Source organism: Epinephelus fuscoguttatus, linkage group LG6 (assembly GCF_011397635.1).
Source record: "Epinephelus fuscoguttatus linkage group LG6, E.fuscoguttatus.final_Chr_v1".
Lineage (NCBI taxonomy): Eukaryota > Metazoa > Chordata > Actinopteri > Perciformes > Serranidae > Epinephelus > Epinephelus fuscoguttatus.
In genome coordinates, this window is record NC_064757.1 from 45278747 (window position 1) to 45303203 (window position 24457).

Genomic DNA, 24457 nt, shown 5'->3' on the forward strand with positions numbered 1-24457 from the left:
TAGAAATATAACGCTGCGTTTCTTCCACCAACAGGGCTCTCATTTTAGTGTAGAGCGTCAGACTGAATTTACCAACGCACCATGTCAGGTCACTCACTCTCCGGGACCGCCAGTGTTACTTGAATAAGTAAACACTGACCAACGGGACCAGACTGGCCGACCCGTATGCTCTCACTCAGTGGATGGATGATGTCACAGGAAGCCAATCTTACAAAGGAGGACCACACTTGTTTGTTTTGCTATGGAAGCTAACGTTAGCTAATGTGCTAAAAAGTTAGCGTTGCAGAGAAATCCAATCTTCCTCTTAATCCCTCCCCAGTTTCTGATGAGGTGGACATGATAACCCTTAATACACATAACCTTATTCATCCCTACAACAGGAAATACTTTTTCCCTAACCTGATATGAAGTGTGCGCTGCACATGTGAGCATTTTTGATGATGGCCTCCGTCCAGTCCTTTGGTCTTATCACATTTAACCATAGTTGTCTTTGTTTTTGTTGACGGGCAGTGGCGGCTGGTTTTGAGCCATGACTCCTTCTATTCTGGCTCCCAATAACACAACAAGACAAACACATTTTAACACTCCTATGGAGCCTACAGCCCTGTGGGGGAGAGGCAGCTGCACCTCCAGCTGATAACATGATGTCACTGTGATGTCACCGTGATGTCGACCCTAAGAGGGTCTATGGCTGTTCGGAAAAGTTTGTCCTCAGGACTTTAGGACAGATAGTTCTGAAGTTTAATGACAAAGATGTTGGTTTGGGTTCAAATGAAAAGATATCTGACACAGAGCCCTGAGGGTTACCTGATCCCATGTCTTTACTGCTCTTATTGTTTACGTGTTGTTTGTATATTGCCAAAAGCATAAAAGAAAATGGCGGCAGCTTCTTCTGTAACAGACTGTGTTAAATCATCTGATAATATTGTCTCATATCGATCACAGACGCCTGAATCACATCACATCATCATCATCCTCACTGTGACCTCGTCACATGTCCACGTTTGGTCATGGACTTTCCACGTCCACATATGACGTCCAAGGTACCCTGGGTGTGTTGGTTGTTGACGTTCTGGGACGCCGTGTCAACTTCAGCCTGTTACATGCATTGTCTGTTTTCAAAATACACTTCTGTTTTCACAGGAAATGTACAATTTGAACACAGTCTCTTTCAAAATAAAAGCACTACGTCAGTACAACACCACCAACTGATGTTTTTTTCCTTCAACAACAAAAACACGTGGTTACGTTAAGTCTCAGTCTCTCAGGTGCAATTTGGTGTTTGTTGGACCCATCCATCACCCCGCCCTCACACACGCCCCACATGAACTTCACTGCCTTAACTTTTGTCCTTGTCCCACTGTGTTTCCTTCTGACGCTGCTGGGCGCAGTTGAACTATGACGATAACTGGCCACGTATCATGTCGACGACATTAAAGGGCGCCTTTTTCCGTTGGTTTCTGGCGCTGCAGGTCACAACTTCAGAGTGAGACCAGACTCATTAAACAGAAAACCGTATCACAGACTTTGTAATATCAGCAAATATCGTGTTGTTTTCCAGAGGAATCGATGTGATATCATATCGTGATGAAACTGGTGAGTTACATTCCTAGTTCAAAGTCGCACGAGTAACTCAACGTGAAAATTCACATGGTGTTCGGTGTGAACGTGACATCACTGAAACTGCTTCACTGTATTTTTAATTTCAATTTATTTTATTTCTGCAGGTTTACATCCACAGATCAGTGTTTCCATGTTCAGTGTTTTGATCTCCTGCTGTGACTCATCATGTGAACATGAGGAGTGGCTTGGGAAGGTGAAGTGCATGCTGGGAAGTCAGCTGATAATCTGCGTGTTGTTTATGAACTAACTTTACCAGACAGTCTGAGCTGGGATCAGTTTAATGTGTCTTGGGAAAGTTGGAGAGTGTAAAGCAACACAGACTGTGACGTGTCACATGTTAATTCCTGAGTTTGTGTCGCAGATGAAGTCACATCCTGTTTGTTGCTCCTGACTCATCCTTCATGACGACGCGCAGAAATAAAGTGTTTAACCCTTCGGTCCCCCTTATAAAAAAATCACACCTGTCCCCTTCGGGACGTTTTTCGTCCTGTTAATATTTTTTTCTACTTTTTTTTGCTTAAATCTTTTAACCAACTCCTACTCAGATTATACATATCAAATATTCATTCTTTTTGAGATTTTTAACCCTTTATATGCCATTTTCTTTACATGAAGTCACTGTTACGTTTATGAAAAAAACATAAATTATGAATTACTTTCTATATAATAAATGTTAAATGGAATTTTTTTCTAATTATCACAGTTTGTGATATGTGAGTGATTAATAACAACACCAATTTTTATGCATTATTATTTTTTGTGCAGTTTCAATTATTTTTTTTTCACCTTTCCCCTTCAGGATGTTTTTTGTCCTTGTTGAAAAACAACCATAAAAATATTAAATATTAATATTTTGTTCTACCTTTTTTTTGCTTAAATCTTTTAACCAACTCCTACTCGGATTAAACATATCAAATATCCATTGTGTGTGTGTGTGTGTGTGTATGTATGAGAGAGAGAGAGAGATGGAGAGAACATTAATGTAACCTTGCAGCAACCTGCAGCTCATAATTTGAAATTTTTAGCCACACACACACACACACAAAATATTTTTTTATTATCTACACAGCCACAGCCCCCAGACATCCATATCAACACTAACTTAGCATTTATTTAAATTTTTTTTTTTGGCAACAATGGCTCGCAAACCTCAATAATGAAAAAATAGCAGAAAAAATACAGGCAATTTTACTGCTTATTATTTAGTGTGTGTTTGCTCTGCTGGGGAAGCAGGAGAAACTTCATGTTTCCAAGTTGCCATGAGGATGTGATGAACAAATACGGAATTTATGGTTTTACATTTAGCTATATTTTCACATAGGGATTTGGCATTGTGTATTTTGAGTCCATGTACACACACACACACACACACACACACACACACACACAAACTAATATTGCAATATTCTTATACAGACCACACTGTCACATCCTTATGAGCACAGCAAGACCATTTTTTGATCTACTCTGCATTTGTCCTCTCTGTCCTGGGCCTATAGTGCTTCAAGTGGCCAAACCAGGAACTGCATTGAAAAGACAGCAGGGCCTCAAAAATGGAAATTGGCCCCATCTGTTAGTTGGTTTTTTTTTACTATTCTTGGGTCTCTCTAACCAACCTGACTGCCAGAGATAGAAAAAACTCACGCTTTTATAATGTAAATTGAAGGGGAATCAAAAAATGTCTCAAATGTTTCAATGGGGACGTTTTTCGTCCGAGAGGGTGAGGTGTCGTAAAAGGCTGCCATTTGTGTATTTTAGACCTGATTTAGGAGCGGCTTTAAAATTTCAAAATATCACCAAAAATAAGTTTTCTGACCAAATGTCATACTATAGGGTGAATACAGGTATATTGGGACACTTTTTGTAATTCTATCAAGTGATCGCATTCTTGTCATCAATTTGAAAAAATAACCCAACATTTGATGCATTTCTGAATTCCTCAAGGTGTCTACTTTATTTATGTGAAGAAATTAAATGTATATGATATTTCTACAAAGCATGGCTCACAATTTTATTGTAGCTGACACAAAACTTTCTTTCAGTGACATGTTTGGTAATTTGGGACAGCATATTTGGTAACTTGGGTGGTCTCAATCGCTAGTTTAAAGTCTTCTTCAATACAGCATGATGTTCATTCAGTAAATTATGACCTCGTTTAATTTAAAATTGATGATAAAGCAGTGTATGCTTTAGGGCGTGGCTACATTTTGATTGACAGCTCCCATTCAAGCTTATGTTATAGGCTACAGTCATATGAAAAAAAAAATTCTACCAATAAACTACCAAATTATCAAATGGACCATATGGTTAGAAAGCCTGACTAATCCACTAACGATCCAGCTATGTTAGACCACCCAAATGTGTGTTTTTATTGAACTAGACCTCTTGGAGTTTGACTGTAGTATCGCTAGCATTTTCATTGCCTTCAATGTTAGCAGAGTTAGCATTAGCTCGACTAGCAAAATGTTTAAACTTATCAACTAACCCAGTAAGTCAGCTTGTTATCTTGACTAGTTGACTTTTAGCATCTATGCTAGCCCAAGTTAACCTACATTAACCAACATGGCATGACATCACAAACCAATGGGTGACGTCACGATGACTATGTCCATTATTTATACAGTCTATGGTTGACATAGATGTGTTGTCCTTCTTTTTATCAGATAATATGAATACACTAGTGCTAGGATTTCATTTCAATAGCCTTTTGCCATTGTCCCAAATTACCTGAAACATGCTGTCCCAAATTACCAAACGTGTTTGGTAATTTGGGACACCTAGAAAATGTCCTAGGCCTATTTAAAAAAATGTAAACATAATTTGAAAACAAGACATGTTTATTTTGGTACACTATTACATCATACATGTTTGTATATAGTTTATATCTACAATATATTAATCATTCAAATTTTATACCCTTATATTAAAGTCAAGCTGGAGCATATGTCAGTTCTCTCCCCTCCTGCTTTTTGGGGTCAACTTCCTGTTTGATGCTGACCACACCCCCCCATGTGATGCCACAAGAATTATATCATGTGACTTTGGTCATGTACTTCCACAGCAAGATCTCAGTACCAAATGCTTTGCCATGCACTTTGCAGGGCAGAAGTACCATGATATTTTCTTATGCTGTCCCAAATTACCTGATGTCCCAATATACCTGAAGTCACCCTATAGCATGAACACAGCCAAAGTTATCAAAAAATTAAAAAACTGAAAAATGACTGAAAAGGACGTTTTCCGTCCAAGGGGGTTAAACGGACTCTGTGTGAAACCTGAACCCATCAACATGCAGTAAAAAGCTCCGCAGTGAGTCGGATGATGAAATAAAAACTCACCGTCCTCTGATCTGAAGTACACGGCGGCCCTCGGAGCTCCGTCCTCCGCCTCCACCCGACAGTCTCCTCCGCTGGACTTCTTCTTGCTCTGGAAGTACAGCTGCAGTTTGTTCTTCATGCTTTTGGTCTGAGCCGGACTCCAGTCCCCCTCCACGGTCACCGGCGGACACTCGGGTTCATCCATGCTGCTGTCCGGTTCACACACACTCACTCACACACACCGACTGACTGACACAAACAGGCGGCGGAGCGTCGTTGAGCTTCAGCCTAGTTTCACTTTCGTTTCTGCGGCAGAGGAGCGAGAAACAGAACCGAGGTCAGGACCTGACTCACAGAGACACACTGTGAATACACACTGGCCTTTATCTGAAGCTGGGAACATGATTATTCCTTCATTATCTAAAAAAATAACATTTATACCAGTGTTTTATTAACATAAGGCTAAAGACACGAACTCAAAGAATAAGATCATTAATCTGTCACAGTGGGAACAAATCACATGAAGGACCAAGAGTCCAAAACATGAAGATATTCAGTTTACTAATATAAGAGACTGTTCTTCACTCAGGCGGCACGGTGGTGTGGTGGTTAGCACTGCGCCTCACAGCAAGAGGGTTGCTGGTTCAATCCCCTCTGTGCAGAGTTTGCATGTTCTCTCCGTGTCAGTGTGGGTTTCCTCCAGGTGCTCTGACATGTTCTCCCTGTGTCAGCGTGGGTTTCCTCCAGGTGCTCTGACATGTTCTCCCTGTGTCAGCGTGGGTTTCCTCCAGGTGCTCCCACATGTTCTCCCTGTGTCAGCGTGGGTTTCCTCCAGGTGCTCCCACATGTTCTCCCTGTGTCAGCGTGGGTTTCCTCCAGGTGCTCTGACATGTTCTCCCTGTGTCAGCGTGGGTTTCCTCCAGGTGCTCTGACATGTTCTCCCTGTGTCAGCGTGGGTTTCCTCCAGGTGCTCTGACATGTTCTCCCTGTGTCAGTGTGGGTTTCCTCCAGGTGCTCTGACATGTTCTCCCTGTGTCAGCGTGGGTTTCCTCCAGGTGCTCTGACATGTTCTGATTGGGTGGATGGGTCCAACAAACACAGACTGTCACCTGAGAGAGCGGTGTTCATGTCCTGTAAGATTCTAAAGCCAAACCCTGTTGTTTTTCCTAAACCCAACCACGTTTTTGTTGTTGAAGGAACAAACGTCACTGAGACTATCAAACTGTACATTTCCTGTGAAAACAGAAGTGTATGTTGAAAACAGACAATGCATGTAACAGGCTGAAGTTGACACGGCGTCCCAGAACGTCAACAACCAACACACCCAGGGTACCTTGGACGCCATATGTGGACGTGGAAAGTCCATGACCAAACGTGGACATGTGACGAGGTCACAGTGAAAATGTGTTGGTTAAGACTCTGATTGCTGCAGGTTCTGTCAGCCACTTACAGTTTATAGCGCTTCTCCTATTTAATGTTGAATTAGATTGAAATGAGACGAAACAGCTGATTGAGTTTCATCGAGAACTTACAAACCTGATTTTAACAAGTGAGACAAAGTGCTGGTCCATATTTATCTCGTGGGGACTGAGAGAAAACTACTAACGTCTGACTGGACTCACCTGATGCTGCAGTCGCCATGACGTCACTCTGCTGGAAACATCAGCCACTAATTCAGCTGGAGACCAACTGCTGCCTTAACGACCTACAGAAAGAATAATTACAATTTAAATGATCTGACTTACAGAGCAAAATGTTTTTGCAGAGTGGAGTGTCTCGCTCACCTTTACAACCACAGTGGGGACTGAGAGGAACAACCTGCCCTCTGGTTACAGGGATCATGTGATAACCTGTGTGTGTGTGTGTGTGTGTGTGTGTGTGTGTGTGTGTGTGTGTGTGTGTGTGTGAAATTCCCTTAAAATGATAAGTCATGTTTTTACTTCAATGCATTTTATAATGTCGCCTACATAATGTGTAACGACGTTTGGCTGTTTGTAGTTTGTCGTGAGGTCTCACAAAAGAGATGTCACTGATTCTGAATAAATAAAGATGATTTAATGTGACGGAGCTTCTTCAGTTACATTACCTTAAAATGTGATCAACTAAACACCAATAATCAAATGATGATGATGAGACAACAAGTGTAGACCATAAAACAATGAGACAAAAAACAGTTTTGGGACCAGTGCACGTGGGACAATAAAAATGATTCAAATGTAAAACAATAGATTCAACAGTTATAATAACAGTTTAAAACTAAGTGACAAAAACAGATTAAAAAGGCAAAACAAGATTAAAAATGACGACAAAACAATTAATAAAGTCTAAAATCAAGCTAATGTCACTTTGGTGATTATGGTTACAGCCTCTTCTTGGTTTTTAGTTTAAATCTAAAATGGCAACTTTAAATGTGATATTATAGAAACATAACCTCTATCAGAGTTGCTGTCTCAGATTTCTCTCATTACACTCTTAAACATATCTGGTCTCCAGAGCATAAACTAAATATTAACATTTATTAAAGAATCATGTTTTATGTTTTATATCTGCACTGCTTCAGTCACATTAATGTCTAGAGATAATAAACTAAACTTCAGAATAATGTAAAGGCTTTAATTGTAACTTTAAAGTTGATGTGATTCAACAACCAAAACAGAATAACATTTGTCAGAGTTTCCTTCAGACAGACAGATTCTCTGATAAAACTGTGACTGAAAAATATGTGAAAATAAAATATGAAAAACATCAGTTTTCTAGCATATCTTTTTTTAAACTGTAATAAGTTATAATCTTTACCTGTAGATGAAAACCACCGCTGTTCTGTCAGTCGTCACCAGTCTGACGATAGAAAGTGAAAGTTAAGACAGAAAAACGCCCTCAGGAGAATTTGATCCATCAACATTTCACTGATCTGAAGTCAGACAAAACTACACCTTTATTTTTTAATGGGATTGTTGGTGGTAAAAGAGTCCTGTGACTGTTACTGCTGTTAATGTCATACTTTATTAATCACTGTTATATTTCCCCATCAGGCTATGAACTACTTTATCCTGTTGGTAATGTAACGCAGGCTGTAACGTTACTTTTCCCACTGCGCTTTGTTTCCATCAGGTTTGATTTTTGTGGCAGCGGCGCCATCTTGTGGAGCCCCTGCAAACTGGAGTTGTTGAACCCACATGTGGTTTCCAGTGTGCTGCTGTGAAGCTGTTTGTGTTTCAGCTGTCTGTTACAAACTCCGTTAAACTACGACAATATACGTTCATTTTTGTGTCTGTGAAGCTTTGGACTGACTTGTTTTCTGTTCAAGGACTTCCGCTTATTGTTGTGAACGATTGTGTCACCATATCAGTGGTCATTTGTTGTACAGTGATTTGTTGAGCACAATATCAGTGACTTAAAGTAACGTGAAGTAGCTTGATGAGAAATCAGTGGTGTAACGTTAGCTTGCTGAGCAGCAGTTAGCTTCAATATGTTTTGGAGCTTGGTGTCAAACGGAGGTGGCTGTGAGAGACCATATTCAGTTGTAACCAGGTATATAGTGTCATTTATTTCACCTGCTAACATCCGGAGCCAGTCTGCTGTCCCGCTGTAACGGATTTTACGGATGTTACTGACTCTGAGAGACCTGACATGATGCTGTTGTTAGCAGGTCCCGGTTTGTGTGTCCGGTGAAGGAGGAGAAATAAACGGATGGAGCTGCAGATGGAGGCGGAGTGGGACTCCCTTTCAGTCCGGAGGGGGGCTCACCGATGACGGAAGGAGGAGGTGAGGTGGTGTTGACAGGATCCAGAGACAAAGTAGACACCTGCCTCTGAGTGCCACCCTTTTTAATATCAACTTTACATCACTTTATTGACATGTTTTTGTCTTTTAAATATTCTATAAATGTTTGTGACAATTCTACACATGAATACAGATTTAATGAAAGCAGAGAAATGACTGGCCAACTACAAACAACTAAACTAAACCCTGTAGTTGATGCTCCAACCTGACAGAAACATTTTCATGCTTTAAAGTGACGATGAAGTAGCGCTGCCTCTGTGTTCTTCTGACTGTAATATGTGTTTATCATCATAACTGATTCCACAGTATTTTATCTCGGTTTATTATAGAGCATGTTCACTATGTTCAGTTCAAATAACATTTAACATTTAGTGTGTTAGTTTGTGTATGTGGAGTCGAGCAGAGGTAAGATCTGTGCATCCTCTTTCCTTAATTATCCATTTATTAAACTGTGATATATTATCTTTAACTGTCTTGTCTTAAACTGGAGTGATGGGAAATCACAACGCTGCTAAACAACAGATCCTAATGACATCAGAGGCTCTCCCAGAGATCTGAGGCCTCTCTGAATTTCTGCTTTGGTGGACTTGTGAAACGTCACTGCTGTCCTAAATTTAACATTTGCATTTATCTAAGTATGGTCCAGATACCCGCCCGTCTTGTTCGTCCATTTCATCAAGGATGCTTTTGGAGGTGACCTGTGTGAACTCGTGGTACACAAGTATCCCCACATGCATTTCATTTCAACCAGCAGCAGTGATGGAGGACATGAACCAAACTCACATGTAAGTAAATATTTTTGTGCTACAAGTGTTGTTGGTGTCACCAGATTTAGCTTTTGTAATTTCAAGTTTAGGCAGGAAAGTAACGGTTTATATTTCAGTTCTGTCATCGATTAATTCAAATAATGTCTACTTAAAATTTAGCTTAATATATTTGGAGATGCAAGGACCTGCTGCTCCTTCTAGGTCATCTCAGTCAGAGCAGATTTACCTCAGCAAACACTTTGTTAATTGACCAGTGGTTCTGATGTCTCTGTGATGTTTTAAGTATCAGATCAGTGATTTGTTTCAGAAGATAAACTTTAGTGTCAGAACTGGAGATTTTTGTATTGGAAAGTCAACAACTGTGCTGCCTCTGTTTCTGACTAGAATATGTGTTAATCACTGTAATTGATTCCATGATATGTTTTCATGGCTTATTATAGTGCATATTAACTGTGTTCAGGCAAAATAACATTTAAATGTTAAGTGGAGGGTCATCTGAGGAAACACAGGTCCTCACAGAATGGAGGGCTGCATATTAAAGCTTCTCCACTGGTCTTCAACAATCATTCAAAAATGAAAGTGAATATGATTTTTGTTAGTTTGTGTATATGTAGTCATGTAGAGGTAAGATCTGTGTGCCCTTCTTCTTTCATTATCCATGAATTAAACTGTCTTATATTATCTTTGTCTTATCTTCAACTGGAGTGTTGTAATGCTTCTAAACTACAGATCCTAATGACATCAGAGGCTCTCCCAGAGATCTGAGGCCTCTCTGAATTTCTGCTTTGGTGGACTTAATTTAACATTTGCATTTATCCAAGTATGGTCCAAATACTCGCCCGTCTTGTTCGTCCTTTTCATCAAGGATGCTTTTGGAGGTGACCTGTGTGAACTTGCGGTACACAAGTATCCCAGCATGCATTTCATTTCAACCAGCAGCAGTGATGGAGGACATGAACCAAACTCACATGCAAGTAAATATTTTTGTACTGTTGTTGTTGTTGTCACCAGATTTAGTGTTGAGAATTGTATTGTTACAGAGAACTGAACAGTTTATATTTCAAACATGTTGTTAATTTATCAAAAATAATGACGACTTGAAAATTAGCTTCAGTGTTTTAGGAAATGTAAGGACCTACTAGTCCTTCTAGTTTATCCTAGTCAGAACAGATTTACCTCAGCAAACGTTTCAGTGATTTACAGTTGGTCCTGATGTCTGATGTTTTAAAATAGGTTGTAATCAGTTTAAGTGATAAACTTTTGTTTCAGAGTTTTCTTCGCTGTATTGATGAGTAAAATAGTGCTAACTCTGTGTTCTTTTGACTGGACTAATAATCTCTAGACGAGCAACCTTGTAAATAATTTAAGTCTTTATACCTGTCAAATTATTCTACTCTGATTTGACTACTACGATAGAATGATAGATAGAACAATAGATAGATAGATAGAACGATAGATAGATAGATAGATAGATAGATAGATAGATAGATGATAGACTTGTACTCTATCTATCTATCTATTTATCATCACTCTGAGTACACTTGATAGCTAGTTGCATAAATATAAGTGTAAGTTTCTGCAGATGTGTAGGTATGTAAATATTTAAAGTCCTGTAAGGCCCCTTAGCACCATGTGTGGAAACCAGCTGCAGTTCTTCATCTGTCCACCAGGAGTCGCAGTGAGTATAGAAGCTGAGACAGTTTGCCGTCAGACTGCTGTTTTATTTCAAGTGAACATTCTGCAGCTGGAGTTTTTCATTGACCCAGTGTGCCTGAAATCAGCTGTTCAACAGGTGTACCTGTCATTGATGCTGAGCAGTAGTGTTGAGTCACAGCTAACAACCCCCACTGTGCTTATTATAGGATATATAAACCACAGAAACAATCACTATGTGATACCTGATAAAACAAGTGTACATACTAAAGTACATTTAAACTGATATATGATTGCTTAGCATAGACAAAAAGTGACCAAACTGTGAAGTCAGTGACTGAACTGAACAAAATCACTCAAATATTAAATCTTAATCTCACTTACAGGATGCTCACATACTCAGATTCATGGTGAGACTCTTTTGTCAATAACAAAGGATGTCAAGACATGACTACACTGAATCACAGGTGTGAAGGATTCTGGATCAACAACAGTCAACTCAACAACAAAGACAGTGATGTAAAACAGTATGAGCAAAGAGAACAGTGGACGACACTAAACCTCACTAACACTAACTGACAGACACTCATGATGTCAACTGAACCCCACTGATGTCTCTATTTTCTTTATGCTCCTCCTGTTCTTAGTGTCAAAAATGACCCACGCTCACCAAACCCCTTTGATGAAGCCTCTTAACTGACTTTTAGACCAGAAATCAATTCTGCATAAAGAAACATCACCTGTCCTACAACTGTTTTCTAATTTACAGTGCAGACACTTTATTTATTCAGAGCACAGCACTTGTTTTTAATACATTAAAAACACATTAATTGAGTTATAATTGTTGTACTTGATGTGTCATGTTATTGTGATATTACTAATACAACTCCTACCAATAATATTCATGGTAAGAATAAGCTGGTGGTTGTTGGACCCATCCACCCCCCTCACTTGGACTTCTGCTGCCTTAACTTTCGTTGCTGTCCCTTTCTGTTTCCCCATGACGCCACCAGGTGCTGTTATCTATCTAAATAAGCACAGTTTGACTAACCTGATGTTTAGCAAATGCTAAAACAGAAGTTTCAGTTCATGTGTCTTGGATTTCTTCTTGAACATTGGTCAGTACACTTAGTGTAACTGGGATACTTTGATAGTTTCCCCAGTAACATGATTATGGTAAGATTAAGGACATACATAAATACAGATGAGTTTATTAGAGTCAAAAGTTTGTTTGGCTTCGTCATTAACAACAGTCCACACTGAACTACAAGAAAACACTTTAATCTTTAATAATAATAAGGATCAGGTACAGAACATGATTAAAGATTCATCTGAATTATGTCTTAAATCGATTCAATCAGTCAGAAAGTATCCATTCTTGTTGGACATGAACCAAAACAAAGAAACATTAAAACATTCAGTTTTTATCAGGTTCATTCATCTGATGAACATTTGAAATTATATTCACATAGAACATCTGAACATTTTATTTGACAAACATCATGTTCTTTTCTCATACTCAAAAGAAAACAAAGATCATCTGTAATGGCCATTATCTTTAGAGAATTACACAGGAAAATAAAAACATCAAAAAAGGTAAATAATTCTCAACAAAACAGTGGAGAAGAAAACAATGCTACACATATAGACATATGCAATTCAGACATTTCGGCAACTTTCCCACTGGAGAAAAAAACCCTAACACCTACTAATATCTGCCTTTTTCATTTAAAGGGAAAGGTTACAGTCAGCTTTCACTCCAGGGACAAATGACTCTGCAGTAGTCATGAGTATTTATCAAGTCCATCTCTAATTGACTTCTATGGGCAGTGATGGAAACATGACACCCAGGTAGATGCCCTAATTTCACTCCTTTGCCAGCACAATGCAGTGACAGGCTGCCACCACATACCATCTGTCTTCATCCAAGCAGCACTAAATCATCGTTTAAAATTAAGGCAGCACCAAGTTTAAAAGAGAGACTGAATAAGTGTGAGATGTAAGGGCTCATTATGCTCCCTTTATGTACAAAAATGTATACGTCCGTTTCAAACGATGTCACCGTCACTGCCCACATACTTTGTGCCCTTTACGTTGGCATAGATGTTAACCAATATATCCACCAGGAGGCAGCCCAGTGTCTAAAGTTTGTGACAACAACAAACTCAAAAACAAACATGGCGACTGTGGAGGAGATATTGATAATGTACCTCTTGCATAAAAGACAAGAACAGGGGCAGCGTTGTAGGAGGCGGTGGTCGATGAGGTCGTTAAATACATCGCGACTGGAGGACGGAGAATTCTTTTCTCTAGTACTGCCGATGAGAGAAATTGAATCGTTATTTCTTCTTCGTGTCTCACTAGAGCTACGTATCGGGTAGTGACATCAACACTGCCCTCACGGTTCCCGGTGGTACTGCTCCGTTTAGCCCGTATCCGTAAGCTTTATGGAAACGTGCAGAAATACGGATGAAATGAACGCGGAGCACGGACAGAAGGCTCCATCCGTATCCGGATCCGTTTTTAACGTTGAGCATAAATGAGCCTTAAGAGTGATATTTTTGTTGGCCTCCATGCTGCTTTCTACTGTTACTAACTCGATACTAAAACTTAGTACAGACACACACACACATACACACAACAGAGTGACGTCAGACATCAGCAGAGAGGCAGCGGTGCAGACGAAGGGAATATAACTTACTCTGCTTGACGACAACTACGGTTGTTACCATGAGAGTGCAATAAAACCTATGCCAGTAAAAAGCCAATACTTTATCAACAGTGTTGGGAACGTTACTTTAAAAAAGTAATTAGTTATAGTTACTAGTTACTTTCCCCCAAAAGTAACTGAGTGACTAACTGAGTTACAGCACTGTAAAAGTAACTAATTACCTGGAAAAGTAACTATAGCCTTACTTTTTTATAAAATACTCCATCCATCCATCCACTTATCCAGGGCCGGGTCACGGGGGCAGCAGGCCGAGCAAAGCACCCCAGACATCCCTATCCCGCTTTCCAGCTCCTTCTGGAGGACCCTGAGACGTTCCCAGGTCTAGGGATGTAACAATTACCGATATTACGGTAAATTTCGGTTAATTTTTACACGGTAAGAATTACCGTTTATGTTTAAATTAATTGCATTATTGTGGTGGATCATCAGGACATGTAATAACAGCCTCATTCAAGTCTCGCGATGCAGGCGCTGCGTGAATGCATGCTGTGTGTAAACACAAAGAATGAAAACATGGCGGAAGGTGGTGATAGCGGCACGCAGGACATTTCCCCCCAACTAAACGCACAAAGTCTGAAGTCTGGGCGTACTTTGGGTTTCTGAAGAATGCCGAGGGGGAGGACAACTGTCCTGTGTGCAGAACATGCAGAAAGAAAGTTGCTGCGAAGGGTAGCGACACTACAAATCTGCTGGCTCATCTCCGTGACTGTCATCCACAGCTTTACAGCCAATGCAAGTTATGCTATGCAAATGTCAGTTATTGTGTGAGGGACTTCGGTTTTACTGAGATTGTCATAATGTGTAACTCTCGATGTATATGAGACATTTGAGCTGTATCTGTCCTCCTAAACAGCGACTAGGTTTTCCGTTTTCGTTTAAGACGCTTAGGAGCTAATACTAGCTGAGTAGCTAATAGCCGTATTAGCAGCTATGTTGTGAAGTGTTTCAAAATGAAACGGAGCTGAAAACACTGAGCGGAGCCGACAAAATATAAACCGACGTGACATAATGTAACGCTAATTGAGATCAACTATGATTGAATCACTGTGATTATGGTTATTGTATGTCGAGCTAGAATCGATACAGACGGCCAGTTACGCTTTCTTGAGAGCATGCACTCCTTTTCTCATACAGGCACTGACACCTCTGACTCACATGCACAATTCTTATGTGTGAATTATTCTGTGTAATGATGACCATTGTCATTAGGGTTTTTTGGTTTCTCCTGCACATTTGTGATATCTATTCTATATATTGTATGTTTTTTGTTCTACTCTTGCATTGTTTTCTTTTATATATATTTTTCCTCTCGTGCTATATAAATTGTTTACATATTTTGCTGACTGTTAAGATGCACCAGACAAATAAGCTTTGTTCCTGTAATTTGTTTACATTTAAAATAAAATTTTCTGTTGCTGTGCCAATCCCTTGCCCCTTTAATGTCAAAGTTTCATTTTAATATAAGATTTTGGCTGTTAACATTTTGGTATGATAAGGAAGTTAGAAGATTTAGTGAAGTTATTTCAATATATCTATTTTTTGGACATTTTACAGCGCTTGAAAAAACATCGCGATATTATCGTTTACCGTGATAATTTGGTCACTATAATCGAGATATCAAATTTTCCATATCGTTACATCCCTGCCCAGGTCAGATGACATATATAATCCCTCCAGTGTGTTCTGGGTCTGCCCTGGGGCCTCCTACCAGTGGGACGTGCCCGAAACACCTCCAGCGGAAGGCACCCAGGAGGATCCTGTTCAGATGCCTGAACCACCTCAACTGACCCCTTTGACCTGAAGGAGCAGCAGCTCTACTCCGAGCTCCCTCCAGATATCCAAGCTCCTCCCCCTATCTCTAAGGCTGAGCCCAGACACCCCACGGAGGAAATTCATTTCCACTGCTTGTATCTGTGACCTCATTCTTTCAGTCACTACCCAGAGTTCATGACCATACGTGAGGGCTGGGACGTAGATGGACCAGTAAATCAAAAGTTTTGCTTTCGGGCTCAGCTCCCTCTTCACCACAACGGACCGGCGCAGCGCCTGCATGACTGCAGAAGCTGCACCGACCCGCCGATCCATCTCATGCTCCACTCTACCTTCACTCGTGAACAAAACCACGAGATACTTGAACTCCCTCGAGGCAGTAACTCTCCCCCAACCTGGAGAGGGCAAACCACGGATTATAAAATGCTAAAATATGTCAAATTGCTTGGACACCCCCCTTAATGGAACTGTATGTAATGAAACTCAACATTGAATATGGTGTGTGTGTGTGTGTGTGTGTGTGTGTGTGTGTAAGAACCTCCATTAATTGACTGACCATCACCTGTGTGTGTGGAGAAGGAGAGAGCGGAGCTGTGGAAACATCCTGCAGTCCGACATACTATCATGCGTTTAAATAACTTACTAGATCGATATATAGAGAGAAAGGCGACGTTTAGAGAACAAGCCCAAATAAGCAACCCGCGACTACCAATATTTGTAAGTGACTTTACAAAAAAAACAAGCCCACACAGCAACCCTGCTTGTGTGCTTGGGAATGCCCGCCCTACTCTGCCTCTGACTGGTTTATGATGACATTTTACTCTCCCTAAGCCGATCATCATGACTTATGCTTCCCCCTCACCTGCCCTCAGCAAAGAAAAAGAAACTTTAGAGGTCCGCTGAGAAGGAGCTGGTTTGGGTGAAAGCTGCTTTAGTGAACTCAAGTAAAGCCGAGTATCGGCGCATTTTATTGTGATAACAGTAATGCCGTTATAACGGGGGAGACAGTAACTTTTTTGATTACTCGTTACTGAAAAAAGTAGCGCCGTTGGTAACGCTATTTCTTCATAACGCCGTTATTCCCATCAGTGTTTATCAGTACATGTGATCAGCATGTAGAAAGCCATATTTTAATCTGCTCTGTCAGCAGTCTCTCATTCACCACTGTTATGGTTTACTATTGAAGTTTACACAAGCACATCGCGCTCGCAGGGCCAACAGCAAACTCTTAAAGACAAACTAAAAATGAAATATATCTGTCTATCTATCTATCTATCTATACATACATGTATGCTAAAAGAAAGTGGATGGGTTGCTCGCTGCTAAAAATGTGGCACATCAACATCATCTGGTTTTAAAATCTGGCCCAGTAATCTGTAATTGAATAGCCCTGACCTAAAGATTGTGTTGTTGCTGTTATTTTTGTGATGTTTCATAAATAAAAAAAAGCAATATATGGCTGTAATTTTGTTTTGGGTTTTTTTCTATAGTATTGAAAATAGTATTGAGTATCAAGTTTGATATTTTAGTATCGTGACAACACAACAGGCTCCTGATTTTGACACCTGACAGCCAATGAGAAGTATTAAAGGCCAAACACACCGGCGCCGTATGACACCCGTCAAAACAGATGCCCCCATTATTCTCTATTTACAAACCCACACCGACAGCATGTTGACGCGCGTCTATTGTCCTATTTTCCAGTGTCGCTGCCCTTGAAAAAGCGCTTCTTTTTCAGAGAAAAGCCTATTTTGTACTTCCCAGCTCCCGTAGTAGCAGCTCTGTTGAAGAGAAGAGAAGCAGAACTTGGGCGCCATCTATTGTTTGTTAATTGGTACCGTTGTTGTCTGGTTGTCATGGTCGTGGTTGTGGTCGTCCGGCGTTGTGTGTTTTCTTTCTCTTCCTGTGTCTTCTTCCTCGTCGTTTGCTGATCCTGTAAGTTTATTTAGCTCCTTTAACTTTAGCTTATATTGGAGTTATGCTATGTAGCGTGTGAAATAGAGTATGGTGAATGTGCTAGGAAAGGTAGTATCAGCCCGGCTTCTACCTGGAGCTCGCATGTACGGAGCCTGGGTTTGGTTGAAGGTGGCAGTGCTGTTTGGGCTGAGAAAGCCATGTGTAAGTAAGGTAAAGGAGGTTGTTGGGTTGGTGCAGGGAGGGGAGCAGTGAGACCTGGCATTAGAGGAGTGTCTCTGGGACGCCAGAGATCACTGTCTAGCCTCCTGGAGGTGTCGTGGGACCAACTAGACGAAACACTGGTGAAAGGAGGTTCCCACCCAATGACCCCAAAGACATGCTAGTTATCACTGCTCAGTGGTCTGTATAGTTAAGCCTTGCCATATTAGCTTATCATAGGGCTTAGGAGGTTTTTCACTGAGTGTTGATCCTTTCTCTAGAGCACAAGCTTCTTGTGTTTTATTTGAATGTTATAATTGGCAGTTGGCAACCAGTTAGTCACATTACTGCCACCTAACAGAGTGGAGTGTGCGATAGAATTCCAGTTGACGCCCCGCAGCGTGACACTTGCTGTGTGTGTTGGGGGTGGCACTTGACTCACGACAATGATGCTGCCGTCATGTGGCGCGGCCAGTGTGTTTTGGACTTTACGGTATGTCACCATGATAAACATTACAGTGTAGTCCACTGCAAATTATCACAGTGAAGTCTCTGCTTCTTTAAAGTTTCAGTTCAGAAACCAAATAATTCCAGAATTAATGAAGTACATCTGAAACTGCTCTGCTGTTGTGACATGAATCATAAAATGCGACACTGTGATGGGTCGACCTGTGTCACAAGTTCCTGTATCAAGTCACTTATTTGACTTTCATGTGTTTTCTGCAGATCCTTCTTTTCCTCTTCATTTTTCACTCTTTTCATTTCTTTTTCGTGTTTTTTCAGTAATTCTTTGATTTTTTTCAGATTTTCTCTCCTTTTGGTCACACATTTCACCAAATCACAAATTTCACCTTGATGTTTTTTCTTCAGTTGTTCTTCACTGTGAGCTGAAAGAGCCATTAAGAGGTCATACTGCTGCTCTTTGTCTTTCAGTTGTTTCTCATGCTCTTGTTTCTGAGCTGCAGATTCCTTCTTGTATTTCTCTTTGAATTCATTGAACTCTTCAGCTTTCTCTCTGGCCTCCTCTTCATGTGTCTTCATCAGATTCTCCATTTTCTTCTTATAGTTCTCCTCCATGTCTTTTCTCTCTTTTTCCTCTTGTTCTCTTCTGAGTCGGTCCTCTTCATTTCTCTTCTTTTCGTATTTTTCTCTCTCCTGATTGTTTAGTTCCCGAAGCTTTTTCAATCTTGTTTGTTCTTCCTGTCGTCTCCGTTTATTTTCTTGTATTCGTTTCTCCCACGATTCTTTTCTTTCTTTCTCCCAGTTCTCTCTTTCTTTCCTCATCTCTTCTCTGCTCTCCTCCAGCTTTCTGTCCTTTAATTCTAACTCTAACTTTAATTTTTGCTCCAAAGCTTCAACTTTTTGTTTCCACTCCTGTTGTTGAATTTCTTCCTGTTGTTTTCTCCTCCTGTCTTCTTCTTTTCTCATCTCCTGTTCTTTCTTTCTCTCTTCATACTCCTTCTTTATCTTCTCCTCCTTTTCTTCAAATAGTTTTTCTTTGAGTTTTCTCTCCTTTTCAGTTTCTGCTCTCTGTTTTACCTCTTTGTCTTTTCTCTCTTTTTCCTCTTGTTCCCTTCTGATTCGTTCCTCTTCCATTGTTTTCTTCAAACATTTTTCCCTTTGTTCATATTTTTCTTGAAGCTTTTTCAGTCTTATTTGCTCCTCCTTTTGTCTCTGTTCATTTTCTTGATCTCGTTTCTCCCACCATTCTTTTTGTTTTCTCTCCCAGTCGTCTCGTTCTTTCCTCATCTCTTCTCTGCTCTCTTCCAGCTTTCTGTCAATAGTTTCCTTTGATTCTGACTCTGATCTTATTTTTTGCTCCAAAGCTTCAACTTTTTGTTTCCACTCCTGTCGTTGAATTTCTTCCTCTTGTTTTCTCTTCCTGTCTTCTTCTTCTCTCATTTCCTGTTCTTTCTTTCTCTCCTCATGTTCCCTCTTTATCTTCTCCTCCTTTTCATGAAGTAGTTTTTGTCTCTGTTTTCTCTCCTTTTCAATTTCTGCTTTCTGCTTTTCCTCCTTGTCTTTTCTCTCTTTCTCTACTTGTTCTCTTCTATTTCGGTCCTCTTCATTTTTCCTCTTTTCATATTTTTCTTTTTCCTGTTCAAACTCTTTTTGAAGCTTTTGAAGTCTTATTTGTTCTTCCTGTCGTCTCTGTTCATCTTTTTTTCGTTTTTCCCACCATTCTTTTTGTTTTCTCTCCAAGTTCTCTCGTTCTTTCATCATCTCTTCTCTGCTCTCCTCCAGCTTTCTGTCCTTTGATTCTGACTCTAACTTTAATTTTTGCTCCAAAGCTTCAACTTTTTGTTTCCACTCCTGTCGTTGAATTTCTTCCTGTTGTTTTCTCTTCCTGTCTTCTTCTTCTCTCATCTCCTGTTCTTTCTCTCTCTTCTCACATTCCTTGTTGATCCTCTCCTCCTTTTCTTTGAGTTGTTTTTCTCTCAGTTTTCTCTCCTTTTCAGTTTCTGCTCTCTGTTCTTCCATTCTTCTTTTCATCTCTTGCATTTCTTCCTCATGTTTTCTTCTCAGCTCTTCCCTCTCTCTCTCCATCTCTTCTTCCTTCTCCTTCAGGATCCTCTGCACTTCTTTCTTTATAGCTGCCTCGGCCTCTTGCAGCATCTCATTAGTGTAGCAGCTGCCTCCATTTGTCTTCACCATGGTGTCAATCTTGGTCATCAGCTCACTGACTTGTGTGTGGTTGTGTTCATCATGGTTATTGAACACATGGTATCTTCCTCCACAGTCAGCAATCAGCTTCTTAAAGGAATCATCACATTTTTTTTCAATGTACTCCCCAATAGATATCTTGTCATGTTCCAGTTCATCTCCTCTGGTGAAAAGAATGAAGGTGAACTGTTCAGCATTCTTCCCAAAGCCTTTCTTGATGAGCTTTATTGTCTCCTTCTCCTCTGGTGTAAATCTGCCGATTTGTAACACCAACAGGAAGACATGTGGTCCTGGAGCCAGAAGACTGATGCATTTCACCATCTCCTCATTAACCTCTTCATGGGACAAAGTTGTGTCAAACAGACCAGGAGTGTCAACTACAGCAACAGGACGACCATCCACCTCACCCACTGCTTTCTGACAGCGTTTGGTGACTGATGTTTGGCTTGATTCAGCTTCAAACTCGTCTCTTCCTAGGATGGTGTTTCCTGAAGAACTTTTTCCACAGCCAGTTTTCCCTATCAGCATAATCCTGAGACACTCTGGGCTCTGCTCCTCATCATCACCTGTAACATCAAACATGAGTTACCTTTAATATTCACAGCTGCCACAGTAAAAGCTCAAGAACTGTAATGGAGAACATGGTTAAGGATACTTTTTTTAATTCATAGTACTTACAAGTGAGCTTGTCCTTCGTCAGCTTCTCAAGCTCAATCTGTTGCCTCTTGATACGTTTCTCTTGTTGTATGATCTTTTTCATTTGTGCGTGTGCAAATGTTTCTGTTGTATAGCAGGATGGTTTCTGTTTAGATTGACTGACCACAGCATCCAACAGCTCTGGGATCTGCTGCTGGTCCTTGATGTTGAGAACAACATATCTTCCTCCACAGCTCTGACAGAGCTCCTGGATGTCTCTGTTTTTCTTTATAAAGTTAACAACAGCTGGAGCTGTAGGATCTGACTCCACAGTGAACAGGATCAAGGTGAAGTCATTGACTCGAGAGCTGAATGTGTTCCTGATGGTCTCTAACTCTCCCTTGTCTTCATCAGTGAGGGGACGCACAGGTAGGACCAGGATGAAGGCATGGACGCCCTCAGGATCACAGAGGGAGATACACCTGAATGATTCCTCCATCACTGCCTCCTGAGGTTTTCCATACAAGGCAGGCAGCTCCACCAGGGAAACCCAACGTCCACACACCTCTCCCTGATGTTTAACACACTCTGATGAGCTGGAGACTGAATGAAGCTCTGTGTGACCTAAAATGGCCTTGGCTGCTGAAGTCTTCCCTGCTCCTCTCCTCCCACACAGGACCAGTTTTAAAGCTGCTCTGATGGGTTCAGACTTTGGTCTGATGGGCTCTTCAGTGAAGGTGAGGAAGGCTTCTTTGTTTTCATGCACAATGTTCTCAATCTTCTTCATCAGTGATCTATGATCCTCCTCCAACATGCTGTACTGTTTTCCTCCACATTCCTTGAGCAGCTGTTTCACATTGAGGCTTTCAATCACCTCATGTGTCATGATGACCATCGAGTGTTTCAAAGCGTCTTGATCAAACAGACTCAGGATGAACTTCAGTGTTTGTCTGTTCTTCTCGGTGAACTCAGAAGGGTTCACTAACAGCAGCAGAACATTTGGTCCAGGATGACAAAGACTGAAGCATCTTCTCATCTCTTCTCTTATTTTCTCCCGAGACAGACTGAAAAAATCTGGAGTTGTCACTACTGTTAATGGTTTACCGTTCCACTCTCCACAGGCAGCAGCACAATGCTTGTTTGAGGAGTGTTTTAGGACTTGAAATTCTTGACCTTCGAGCATTAAATAACCAAGTTTTGTCTTTTTGTCCAAACTCTTCCCCAACATCACAATTCTGAATGTAGATGCTGTAATATAACATAAAGATGAAGAATAATGAACAAGATCACATTTAGCATGGATGTTGATTCAGACGTTCACAGACTCACTGAAATAAATACAATCTAAAGATATAATCACTGTACGTGGACCTCTGTCTCTCATCTCTGTATAATATTGGAATCCTTGAAAAACGGGTCTGAAATTTTTGTTTCGAATGTCACAATTAAAGGGGTAATGTTTTGTTTAAGTGGAGTTTATTAGGTTAGCATAATTCATTTTTTATACAATAATGTGTGAGATAGTCTAATGCATTATTGAAAAGCTTATACTTCTAATTATTTTATGCTGTATAAATGATTAACTTACCTTGTGTGATTGTACTTTGAACTGATGGGGAACTGTGTGATGTGTTTGATTTTAACCCTGCAAGACAAAACCATCAGTTATAAATTAATCTCAAAGATCTTTATATGCAGAATGTTATGATCATCTCTGTGTACTTACACCTGGTTACATAGTTTTTTGCCCTTGCCGTGGAAGATGTCTGCTCTGCAAAGATAAAATCATCCACTTGAACTCAACTTGTTACAACTCAGTCAGTATTTATTTGCACTGATCACATTATCAAATCTGTTTCTGCACTCACCAGGAGTGCATCTATTCAGCATTACCATGGTATGAGTAAAAGGCACAAGGTGGAAATGCTCCTGAATGTAGTGCATGTGTGAATAGTTTAAACAGCCTGTTTATTCTAGTAACTTATAACAAACTGTATGTGTGTTCAATATTTTTATTAATGGGTTTATTGTATATATAACTCTATAGGGTCAACACGCTCCGGAGTGGGTCGCCAGCTAACAATTCAAATTAAGGGCTAACTGTAGCATCACATGGCTAGCATTACCTAACTGTTATTAGTGAGTTGAAAAACAGAGTTGAGCCTTTTTTGAATTAGTTTGTTGGAGTTTAAGGGTTCTGTGCTGGATGTGAGCTGCTGCTGTGTTAGCTTGTGCTAACACTCCACCAACGGTCCTTCGGCGCTATGTCTAATATGTGTAGAGTCTAGTGGTTGAGGATCAGACACTTGCCAGAGTCATGTCGTCCTTCTGAAATATGTCCACACCAGCAACTACATATTTTGCTCTCTAGTCAGCATGCTGAGCTTGTTATTCTTCTTCTCCGTGCTTATTGACAGCTTGCAAACATTAAAGGTGTCCTGCCGCCCACTGGTTCAGGGTGTGTAGCTGCTGCCCTTGTTAATTCAAAGCAGTTTGGCTTTGTTTTACCTGTGCAATTTATCAGCTTTAATTTTATTATTGGAATGATACATGATAGTAAAAAATGTCCAGTTATCGGCCAATAATTATTGGCCTGATATATATTGTGCATCCCTACTCTACAACTTTACTGATGTTACTATGGACATGATGTAGGACTGTCAGTAGCAATAATTTTATATCTATCTGGCATTTGTGATCATTTACTTACTGGCAGAGTGTGCAACATTGCTGTCACTGTGCCACCCACACATACTGTATGACCAATTAGTTACCTGAAATGACCCAAAACCACAAATTCTATAATACCAGGCACTGGTATAATAATTTGGTAAGACAGCATGTACAAACTGATCATTTTGGGACATTTGAGAGATGTGAAACAGTAATAATATATTTTTAAATGAATGTCATTTAGAAAATACAATTTAAATGAATATGTTTTTATATTTAGCAGCACATCTGAGTTAACATGCACGTAAACACAGTAACACAGCCTGGTAGTAACATTCACAGGCTGTCTCACAGAGTCTGAGAATCCTTTTGCACAGCTCCCAACTTAGCTTAAAATCTAGCAGTCTAGCAGCTCTCAAATCAGTCCTTACTGAGATGTTGCTGCCTGTTGTTAGGTATGATACAAAAAGAGATGTGATTGGTTGCCCTTTTGTGAGCTTGTAAGGTGTGAGAACACCCAGTGGAAATGAACTGAACAGCTGACTGTGAGAGTGATGTCATTGTTAGTGTGATCACTCTGATGGAAGGTTGAGACTGACTCAACTCATCACTGCTGTACTGTTGCATTTTTCCAGTTTCCAAATATCTTAGTTTTGTGTTCATTTTATTTCTGGTGTTACAACGTTAAGGTCTGAGATGTTTTGGGAATAACTTTTATCTTTGCA

General features: G+C 40.3%; 3 protein-coding genes across 3 annotated transcripts in view; all 3 read right to left on the reverse strand.

Annotated features, from left to right (window-relative positions):
- LOC125890729 (protein mono-ADP-ribosyltransferase PARP14-like) overlaps window positions 1–7758 on the reverse strand; it is a 72526-nt gene extending 64768 nt beyond the window's left edge. Inside the window, 3 exon segments of the mRNA XM_049579507.1 lie at window positions 4962–5246; window positions 6563–6645; window positions 7737–7758. Of these exon segments, the coding sequence (XP_049435464.1) occupies window positions 4962–5145 (184 nt within the window). The 5' untranslated portion in view covers window positions 5146–5246; window positions 6563–6645; window positions 7737–7758.
- The window catches only part of LOC125890731 (golgin subfamily B member 1-like), a 104404-nt gene extending 95811 nt beyond the window's left edge, over window positions 1–8593 (reverse strand). Inside the window, exon 1 of the mRNA XM_049579512.1 lies at window positions 8495–8593. The gene's annotated coding sequence lies outside the window, so the exon portion shown is untranslated. The remainder of the gene's footprint in view (window positions 1–8494) is intronic.
- Window positions 8594–12408: 3815 nt separating this feature from the next.
- Window positions 12409–22403, reverse strand: LOC125890732 (golgin subfamily A member 6-like protein 22). The gene is made up of 2 exons (XM_049579514.1): window positions 21102–22403; window positions 12409–20989 (listed from the first exon to the last, which is right to left on the reverse strand). Exons 1-2 carry the CDS (start codon window positions 22285–22287, stop codon window positions 18399–18401), a joined length of 3777 nt encoding a protein of 1258 aa, XP_049435471.1. The 5' UTR covers window positions 22288–22403; the 3' UTR covers window positions 12409–18398.
- Between the last annotated feature and the right edge of the window lie 2054 nt (window positions 22404–24457).